Source organism: Brachyhypopomus gauderio, chromosome 14 (genome assembly GCF_052324685.1).
Source record: "Brachyhypopomus gauderio isolate BG-103 chromosome 14, BGAUD_0.2, whole genome shotgun sequence".
In the NCBI taxonomy this organism is placed as follows: Eukaryota; Metazoa; Chordata; class Actinopteri; order Gymnotiformes; family Hypopomidae; genus Brachyhypopomus; species Brachyhypopomus gauderio.
Window position 1 is genome coordinate 17,420,866 of NC_135224.1, and position 11,147 is coordinate 17,432,012.

General features: G+C 41.9%; 1 protein-coding gene across 2 annotated transcripts; it reads left to right on the plus strand.

Annotated features, from left to right (window-relative positions):
- On the plus strand, positions 1–2,277 carry c14h14orf119 (chromosome 14 C14orf119 homolog). Of its 2 annotated transcripts, none has more exons than XM_076973276.1 (3): positions 1–219; positions 829–1,209; positions 1,717–2,277. In XM_076973276.1, the coding sequence occupies exons 2-3, from the start codon at positions 832–834 to the stop codon at positions 1,888–1,890; spliced, it is 552 nt and encodes a 183-aa protein (XP_076829391.1). In that variant the 5' UTR covers positions 1–219; positions 829–831; the 3' UTR covers positions 1,891–2,277. The 2 variants fall into 2 exon arrangements, with proteins under 2 accessions (XP_076829391.1, XP_076829392.1); XM_076973277.1 differs by lacking the exon at positions 1–219 and adding an exon at positions 226–473.
- The last annotated feature ends 8,870 nt before the right edge of the window (positions 2,278–11,147 follow it).

Sequence of the window (11,147 nt, forward strand, 5' to 3'; positions counted from 1 at the left end):
GCGAACCGACAATATTTTCAACGAAGAAGCAGAGAAATATCAACAGGAAGCTTCATAAAACCTATATATTTAAAAAGAAAAACAAACTAAAATTTATGACAGTGCCGTAGCTTGGCTTTCTTTCTTTGGCGAAGAGCTCTGAACCGTTTTTCCAGACCTTCAGGAGGTTACAAAACACCTTGCGTAGTATAGAAGTGTCGTGGAGCCTACCGTGGTTAGGTAGGCTGAGCCTTCACACAAACAAAAGGCTGTCTTCTCTGTTTTGTCTTCCATGTTAGACAAAATAAGTATGTGACTCAAACAGGACGAAGTTGATTAAACGTATTTTGCAAAGTCAGACATTCTCGTGGTGGTTTCGAATAATTGGTCTGGCGGATATATTCATGTCAAGGTTGGGTCTCGTAGCTGTCTCCGTTTCTGGTTTTTTAATGGAAAACTTTGGATGTTTACAGCTGGGGGTTTGAAACGCTAGTGTAAGTTGTATTTGCGTAGCTTGCACCTCGCAGGTATGTGAATGTATTGGAAACTAACCCAGATTAACAACAGCAACATGACAATCACGGCTGGTTGTTGATTTACTTAGGCAGTTTGTGCCTTTTTACTCCAAATTACTTTTGGATTTTTCTTTTAAAGAAACATGACGGTTATGATACATCTCAGGTTGTTTGATGCATACACATGACTAAATGGAAACCTGATATTAAGTTTCATTAATATTCATCCAAGAAAAAACGGAATCTTCTCAGTTGTGTAAGGAATGATCTAATTATTATCCAGTGAATTCTGACCACTGATTATGATCACTGCTGCACTTTTGTTTTCCCTTAGAAAATGGCCTGGTTCCACCATGGCCAGCCACAGCTGTCTTCCATGAAGAACCTTGCTACAAATCACATGTGCCTTGGGTCAAACCTCAGCACAGCTACGTCTGAGGGTTGGCCCCACCCCCATCAGTCCTCCACCCGTCTGGTTTCACCGGACTCGGTGCCCCCAAGTTTGGGCGACCTCACCTGTACGCCTTCCCTTAACCTGAGGGAGAGCGATAACCCAGAGCCTCTGTCTTATGTGACTCTCCAGGAGCAGCGATGTGTATTAAGCTGGTTCCTTGGTTGGGGTCCCCCTCAAAGAGAGCGCTTTCTGCAAGACCTGATTTCAAAGGCAGTGCCAGGAAAAGTGAGCAGCTTATTGGAGCAGCTCAATACACTCCAGGTGATCTTTAGCTACATGCATCCATCCATATCAAATTAAGCTGTGAAATGTGATCTCAGCATCATCCTACAACAGGTTTTGGAGCCACAGCAAATTTTGATACAAAATTATTTCCAAGGTACTGACTGAGAAGTTGTGCATACAGAGATAATATTTTGAATCATTATATAAGATGTGCAATATCATCTATATATTTATTTAAGACATAATGGTTGACCAATGTCAAGTGTTCCATAACACATGTATCCAGGCATCATGGAATTATTTCAAGCCTCACAGAATTAAAAAGAATTCATGAAAACAACACACAAACATAATGATGAAGTGAATAGGATAATCTAAAGTGGACAAAGTGATAGTCTGTCTTCTATGTGTGCTAATTGTTTATGGGTCATCTGAACTGAGAAAAATAACTATAAATGATCAGTAAACAGTAATCCCTCTTTTGTTAAACATAATTTACTGTCCCTTATCTCTCCTGTATATATATTCCCCTTGGCACTGAAGGTGAAAGACCGCCCACCCAACATTTTCGAGTGCCAGCTGAGACTATGGACTCAGTGGTTTGAGTCATGGAGTGAAGAAGAGAGAAACGCTTTCCTGAACAGTCTGGAGGAGAGGGACGCCATCTTTGTTGCCCAGTTCTACAGAGCAGTGGCCAGCACTGCAGGAAGAGACTGAAGACCCTCTGGAAGGACCTATGCTATTGAAAGTGTACACTATTAAACCTGTATGAATGGCAAAAGGGCTAATGAAGGCATTCAGGTGTTACCGATGACCTTCATCAACAATGCCTACTGCTAGGGTTGAAGATCTGTCAGCAAAATGATATGGACCTGGTTATGAATTCATGCATTTTGACAGGCGCACATAGCAGATCAAGCAAGCTAATGTTGGTCTGCTTGGGCACAGTGATGTGCACCATTTTAGAGTTTTCTCCGTACTTAAATATGTCCAGATAATTTTGCTATGTTGTACCTCACAAACATGTATCACATATGCATGGTACAATCTGTCTATAAATTTTATACCTTAGTATTAAGCAAATAAAAGCTCCTTACTCATAAATATGGTTGTCTCCGTATTAAAACAAATGCAGTAGATATTTGACATTAAGAAGGCTGTTTTGATTATTGCCATTTAGATTATAACAAATTAATGAAAATGAAAAAATATATTGCTGTAAATTCACTCAATGCATAAAATAAACTAGTCCACTCTGGGGTTGCTTGCAGATTTCACATGGATACTAGAATTCCTGGATACGAGAAGATATACAGTGGAGGAAATAAGTATTTGATCCCCCACTGACTTTAAAAGTTTTAATACAAAAAAATAAATGAAACGTCTCATAATTTTATGGTAGCTTTATTTGAACAGTGCCACATAGAATATCAAAAGAAAAATGGAGAAAATTACATGAAATGAGAAATAAAAAATAATTTGCATTTCATTGAGGGAAATAAGTATTTGATCCCCTACTGTAAAACATCATTTAATACTTGATGGCAAAACCCTTGTTGGCAAGCACAGCAGTCAAACGTTTCTTATAGTTTTTATAAGGTTTGCACACACTTCAGGAGTAATTTTGGCCCACTCCTCTATGCAAATCATCTCCAAATCTTTATGGTTTTTAGGCATGCATTTGGAAACGCGAAGCTTCAGCTCTCTCCATAGATTTTCTTTTGAGTGTGTGTTGTGCACTTTGAGCATGAATATGGACATTAAAGAGAACACGGCACCATCCTTGTTGTCTGCTGCTTCTGCAGGGTTGCCAACTCTCACGCATTGAGCGTGAGACACACGCATTTGACCGTTTTCACACGCTCTCACGCCACACTTCCGATATCTCACGCCGAAAAAAAATATCCAGTTTATTTACCTCAGATCCACATATATGATTCAATACGTTACTAGTTCGCTAGCTCTGGCGCCATCCACCGGCGATATAACACTGAATCTGTGTCCATTTTACGTTCGCCCGCTCAACAACTTTTCGTTTATTTTGAAAGTAAATTTAGTCTATCATAAGTTTCCTGAGAATTGGGTTTAGACTAAAATAGATCATTTTAAATTTGTTTTATACATCAATTGTGGTCTCTATGACCTACAACATGAGGCCATGAACCTAGCCCAAAAGTGCACCATTTTAGCTGTGGGGAATAATAAAGTCAGAATGGTAGCTCTGGGGTAAGTTGAGCCATTTAGCCTGGGGTAAGTTGAGCCATACACTTAAGTGTATTTTGGCTGTATATCTTATTTATTAAATCAAGATTCTGCATTTTGTATGATTACAGAGTAGATCATGCCTCGAGAATATAAGCGCAAAACAAGCAGGGGAACCACCACTGATGTTCTTGAAAGAGCCACCAGTGAAGTGAGAGAAGTCTATTAGTGCAGCAGCAAAAGATAATATAATTGTGTATAATAAATAAAAACACACATGAATGTGAAGAAGTGACTGTTATTTAGGGAGGGAGAAGGTAAGACAGGATTGGGGTAAAGAAGGCAAGGGATTGTGGGGGGGGGGGGGGGAACAGGGATATGGCTCAACTTACCCCACTCATATGCTCAACTTACCCCATACACGGGGTAAGTTGTGCCACGAGACATCTTTTTTTTGGACATGCTATAGTCGAAACAGTTATGTTTACACTCATTCTGTTTGTTTGGAGGGATGCACAACATCCTGAAATATTTGCAGATATGTTCATTCACAACAAAACTATGACTGCCTTGATGTAGTGATCCTAAATATGAAAAATGGCTCATCTTACCCCAGTCTCCCCTACGTACTGAAACATTAACTAAAATGTGGCATTAATTCCAGTATTATTAAACATTTTCTGATTAATTTATCATCTTTAATTCGTATGTCTTATATCTCTCCATCTCTTTATTATTTTAAAACATTTGTTGATTTTGTTAATTTAATTGAAATAATTTTTTTTTATTCATTATATTTTTCAGCTATGACATTAAATGATTTATATAATTAAACTTGCTTTGCCTACGCCGTCAACTCCGTGTCATTACTCTCATTTTAAAATTGGGTCAGCCACCATGTGGTGTAAACGTGCCCCCACCTGAACTAACTTCACAATCACAAAAGGCAACAAACTGATAAACAACACAAAACTCCATATTCATTAAACTTCTATATAATAATATATAATCAAAACAGAAGTTCTCCTTGTGGGCCCTAAGGCCGCAAGACAGAAAATTCCAAATTTAATGCTTAATCTTGCAGACTATCCCATTACACCTGGCACAGTAGCCAAAAACCTAGGCATCATACTCGACTCTGACCTATCATTTGATAAATATATAGATAATACTACTAGGATAGCTTTTCTACATCTCCGCAATATTGCCAAATTAAGAAATGCATTATCACAGGATGATGCAGAAAAATTGGTGCACGCCTTTGTTAGCTCTAGACTAGACTACTGCAATTCACTACTGTCAGGATGTTCAAATAGGAATCTAAATAAACTTCAAATAGTTCAAAATGCCGCAGCTAGAGTTCTGACCAGAACTAGAAAATTTCAGCATATTAGACCAGTCCTATCAGCCCTGCATTGGCTCCCAGTTAAATTTCATATTGATTTTAAAATTCTATTATTAGCATATAAAGCACTACACGGGCTTGCTCCTGAATACCTCCAGGAACTTATTTCCTACTATGAACCCCCACGTAAACTAAGATCACAGGGTGCTGGTCTGTTATTAGTTCCACAAATTAACAAGGTAACAGCAGGGGGAAGAGCCTTTTCTTATAAGGCCCCCCAGCTTTGGAATAATCTTCCTACAAGTGTCCGGGACTCTGACACAGTCACAATCTTTAAATCTAGGTTGAAAACCCACTTATTTAGTCTAGCGTTTGATAATTAATATCCCCCTTAGATAAAGGTACAGATCCAGGGGTTCATAGACGAAGGGTTTTATGGTAGACTGGGGTGCTGGTGCTGTCATCCTGTCACTGCTCGTGGTCACTCAAGTTTGTTGACAGTGCAGTGGACGGATGCCATTGTCTCAGAATGCCCCCAAGCCTATGTTACCTTCTGGTTCTGCCTTTTTTAGCTAGGCTGTAATAATTTAACTTAGTGCCGGAGTTGCTGCCACACTCCAGAAATGTTTATAATTTTACCTGTCCTGTACATGTCCTCATACAGAGCTCATTTTCCCTGTTTTATTTTTTCCACATGGCTGCCCGCCTGCTTGAGGAATAATGAGATGAGGAGAGACAAGCAATCCATCCTGGGCCGGCCACCTCCTGCCTAACCGGATGCCTACACCATGATGGACATTATTACATCTTTTATATTCTGTCTAAATGGACATTATTGCATCTTTTACATTCTGTCTACATTCTGTCTATATTGTTGTTGTTGTCGTCATGGTGACCGGTGTCGGCCAGAGGAGGATGGGCTCCCCCCCTGAGTCTTGGTTCCTCTCAAGGTTTCTTCCTCATGCAAAAAACTAGGGAGTTTTTCCTTGCCACTGTCGCCTTTGGCTTGCTCACTGGGGGCTAGGACTTGGCACTTGTAAAGCTGCTTTGTGACAACAACTGTTGTAAAAAGCGCTATATAAATAAAATTTGATTGATTGATTGATTGATAATAAAACAGAACAAAAAACATTTTGCACTTTGTATTGCAGTTCAATTGAATGGAACATTCTGTTGCTCCTTCGTTGAGTCAACAGGTAGGTGTACGTCAAGCTGCTGGTCTGTGTCCTGGGCAGATGTTGGCATGTAGAGTGCATCGTGCTCCAAGGTTTTTACTTTTGTAAGGTAGGAAACATAGGAGCCTGTAACAACACAGAACAAATGTGGTTTGTAAGGCAAGGACGACTGCATCGTACATCTTAATGGCTGGAAACACACAGCTGCACATGAGTGACAGATCTCTGATATGGATATAAAGACAAATTCTAAAACTATCGCTAATGCGATTTCTCACAATACAGTACATGACATACAAACCGTGTAAGACACTTTTCTAGCACCTCCCCACATACCTGCACCAAAGCATCTCTCTAGCTCTGGAAAAAACACTTATTTGCACATTCACAGTAGATGCACATCTAGGAATTATGGGGTGTAGATCTGGGATAAATCTTGAGGGATCTTGAAGCCTGTTCACTCATCCATGTTGTTACTGGTGTCCTGCTGATCTCACTGTTGATGTTATCCTCAGGGGTAGCAGCTCCTCGGGAGAAAGGTGGAGCACTGGTCACAGTAGAAACAGCAGCAGAGACCTCCAGGTCAATCGAAATATCCTCCATTTGAGTCAAAACCAGAGGAGCCTTAGAAACAGAAACAGTAACAGAACTGCCAAAATGATTCTTCATTAAGATTATGAAAGGAGCAGAACAGAGCCATTTCCCCACCCCACAAGTGTACCTGTTCACGAGCTCCTCCCTGCTGGAGGAGCTTCTTAGTATTTTCACTCAGGTTGGTGATGGGTGGCAGACGAGTCCTGGCATTCCACATGTGTGGAGATTCAGAGGGAGGTGGAGAAGCTGCTGGCACGATGCTCGGGATGTTAGGCCAAGCACTATGGGGAGCTGCTCCAACAGTCTGTCTGGAGTCACCTGCTCCTACACAAGTGGATGGCGAAGTGACATTTGCCCTGGTGGTAGATTTAATGAAATGAAAGGATTCAAGGCAGGAGCAGAAACGGTGGTCTTGTTGATGCAGGACCACAGTTTCTCCCTTCTCTAGAATATTATTCTATTTCAAGTAGCTGAGGGTCTTTTTGTATAAAATTATGTAAATATCTTTACCTAGTGGCAGTTTTTCAAAAGACAAAAACTATTTCAAATAAGGTTTAAAAAATCAGAGCTATTTTGACTAATCAAAATGTTATTTTCTGCAGTGTGAAAACAATCCTACATAAGTACAAAACAGGCTTATTGAGGTGTTTTGGAATTATAATTCAAATATGTGAATTTCACATTATTTCAACCTTTCACTAATCAAATCTCAAACATGTATGGTCCTGTAGATGAGGAGACTTAATCACCTCCAGAAAAGAGGGGTCGCATGGAGACACGCGAGCAGCTGACGGAGATGGCAAAATACGGCACAGTGTGGGGAACATATCAGAAGACATCACGGAAGGCATCACAGCCCAGTTGAATGCCATCCCACAAATGGACAGCCAACTGCTTTTGCCAGAAAAGTGTTGTCACTTAGTTTCCTGTTTCATCTCTTTGGAAATGCTTCAGACCATACAGGAGTGGACTGTCCAGCATACACACCAGACACAGCATGAAAACTGGTTCATGGACCTCCCTGAACTAATGGCATTCATTGCAATCCTCTTCCTGCGAGGGACTGTCCGGCTTCCAGCGGTGCATGACCCATGGTCTGCAACACTGGCAGTGCCCTCCATCATCAAGATTATGTCGCTAAACCACTTCCAGGACATCATGCAGCACCTACACTTCGACGACAAGGACACACGCAGCGAACGAGCTGCAACTGACCCGTTTGCATTATCCCATACCTTGGCAAAGACTATTGTGGTTGAAATTCTGTAACTCTTAAGCACAATAAAAGTCAGAAGCAGTTGGGTACTCTCTTATTTTTTAAGATGGAGTAAAATAAATTTATTAAGCAAATATGGATTAATTAAGCAAGTATGGATTAATTCCAGAAACCCTTGTTACAAACGCACAAGGTGTCTGCCACAGAGAGCTAATTCCCCTCTCCAAACTCTCTCTTTTATAATTTAATCATAAGCACACACAGTGTCCACGAGGTGATTAACAGAATATGATTGGGTAAACATAACGTAAATCACACATGATTTAACAAATGTATATTGCCCTCTCCCCTTGCATGTCCCATCCACGCTCAGCATCCTCGTGATGGCATGATGGACTGAGTGTCGCTGTAGCCCCTTTAAAGTTGAGATTAGGGGGGACCGGCCGGCGCTTCCAGCGAGGTCAGTTTAGGAACACCAGAGGAACATCAGATTAGGACTGAGCCGAGGCCGTCCAGAGAGACGGCACTACACTCCTGAGGCCTACTGAACCCATGAGGATGGCTTCAGTGCCATGATTAACACACATATATGCAAAGAGCCCTAACATATACATCTAATGTGTTTAATATATACTAAGAAAGCCTGGCATAAAGGGAAATCATAAAATTTCCATCATATTTCCCTCCTTTCTGTCCTTTATGTACAAAGTACATCAACTACAGATCACTCCATTGCAGGCTTTCGATCGTAGCGTCACATACAGAAAGTCCATGGATGGCCAAACAAGTTACATCATTACCACATTGTTTGAAAGATTACTTATTTAACTGAATCAACATCAGAGAAATCATAAGAATCAACATCAGAACATTTTAGCAGAATGTCATTGGTCGTCATCGTGAGGTTCTTAGGTGTAAGGGCCGCTCCTGCAAGACACAACTCAGGAGAGACAGCAAACAAGGTACACAGAATAAAATCAAAATAATCAACATAATTCTATTATGTCAGAGATGTTATCATGCGAATCGTTAATAGCATTGTGCTCCATCACAGGTTGAGCAAGAGCACAGGGTTCATGGTGGGTGATCATTGACCTTTCTTGACAGCTGTTGTGCTTGGAGTGCGGGCACGCCCAATCTGCACTCCTCCCACTCGACTGAGGCACCCCGAACACCCTCCTTTCACCCAATAGGAGCTGGGATGCAACCTACTGCATGCACTCGGCCTCTGTGCTCACCAGCTCTTCCTCCTAAAACCCTTCACGACCACCCAGTCCCCTGGTTTCAGGTTGTGCTGCAGACCTTCCCATGGCTTAGGCAAGGCCCCTTACACCGACCTGTGACAGAAAACAGGTTTGCACAATAACTTAGCATGCATTTGGTGGCCTGCCAAATTTTTTGCAGTAATACCCCCTCCCTTTGTATTGCTCCCGCCCGCTCTGACAGTTCAGAGGCGTCTGCTGTCGATAGGAGCTCGCTTATCTCAAATATATCAAAACAAAACACATTTTATATCAAAACACATTTATTTAGCAAAAACTCAGTAGCAGGTTTAATCACTTTACCTACGTGTCATCTACGTTTATAGGCAAAAGCATTTCTTCATTGCAAAGCATTTAATCATTATCAACACCATCAGCATGTGTTAGCGAAAGCATTTCTTCATTGCAAAGCATGGGAACAGTTTGTCTTACCTGACCCTTCCGGATCGTCACCAGTCAACCCCTGGGTTGCCAACTTTTGATGATCGCTTTGCTTGGCTAGGTATGTTTGATGCGCTTCTTTTTCTTGCTTCTGTGTCCTCTGGTTACTCACCCTCTTTAGCTGGATTTCTGCATGTGTTCACTTTGTGTTGGTCAGACGTCTGTTTTCAGCTGGCCAGTCCATCCAGCCACATCTATTTCCAGCTTCAGGCACAGAAGACGTCGCAACTCATGTGATGTCGGTCTGAACTCACGGCAAAACAACTCCAGTTCATCCGCAAACCTGCAACCCCCCACGTCCTTGGGGTGTCCGGATTGCTTTATGATTTTCTGTGAGTCCGTTAAAGTCCATGTTCTCATAACCAGCATAGGCTCGTCCTGCCCCGCCACCTCCACCATTGGGCACGTCACCTGATCGTTGGTTGTTGCCAGAACCATCGACCACTCCTCTGGAGGCGGGGGCAGGGACGATTCGCTGTCGCAGACCATCAGTTCTCGGCTTGGCCAGTCTGTCGCATCCTGCACGTCACGTGATCCCGTGTGCAACGCCACTGGGCTGACCGGGTGCTTCGGAGGAGGAAGAGGTTTCGCTGGTCTTGGGGTTGCGTCGTTGGAGGGAGGAGGTGGGGCTGTTGGGACAGGTCGGGGTCACCTGGGACGTCTGTCCAGGTCTGGATCTGCAACACACTTGACAGACTTGAGATTTTGAAACTCGTGTTGAATCTTCTATTTGGTTTTTAACCCATTAAATTGACAGTTTGAGCAGAAAGATGAATATTAGTGGCCTGCTGGAGGTGATTTTGCAGGGCTCTGACACCTGCTCCTCCTGTTCCTCTTTGCACAAAGGAGGAGATAGTGGTCTTGCTGCTGGGTTGTTGCCCTCCTACGTCCCCCTCTATGTCTCCTGGTATCTGCTCCATGATCTGGACACTGTGCTGACAGACACAGCAAACCTTCTTTCCCCAGCTCACATTCATGTGCCAGCCTGGATGAGCTGCACAACCTGAGCAACTTCTATGGGTTGTAGACACCGCATCATGCTACCTCTATGGTGAGAGAACTGACAAAATGACCAAAACATCAGCCAGAAAGGATGAGAACAGAGAAAAGGTCTGCAGAACCACTCTTATAAGAGGCGTCTTGCTAATTGCCTCTCATTTCTACCTGTTGTCTGTTCCATTTGCACAACAGCAGCTGAAATTGATTCAGTGTTGCTTCCTAACTGAATAGGTTGGTTTCACCAAAGTGTGGTTCACTTGGAGTTACATTGTGATGTTTAAGTGTTCCCTTTATGTGTTCCCAAATGTCTTGGTCCTCCCGAGGTTTCTTCCTAATCCCCACCATCATAGGGAGTTTTTCCCTTGCCACTGTCGCCTTTGGCTTGCTCATTAGGGATCTGGACCCATACGATTGTAAAGCTGCTTTGTGACAACATGTGTTGTAAAATGCGCTATATAAATAAATTGAACAGTGTATATTAATCATAATAAACTTAATATCACCCAACTTGACATTCACCAAGTGCACGTCAATCTAACACATTAAGAATCTTAGACAATGTCAATTATATTACATTATATATTACCCAACAGTTTCATTTCAGTTTCTAGTAGATCACTTGAAGAATATCCAAGAAGACAGTATTCATTCTGTTTGAGCAATTGCGTAAGTGTTTGTTCTAAAATAAAATCCAAGACATGGACCACAAACTGCACATTTTTTTATTTTATTTCTGGAAG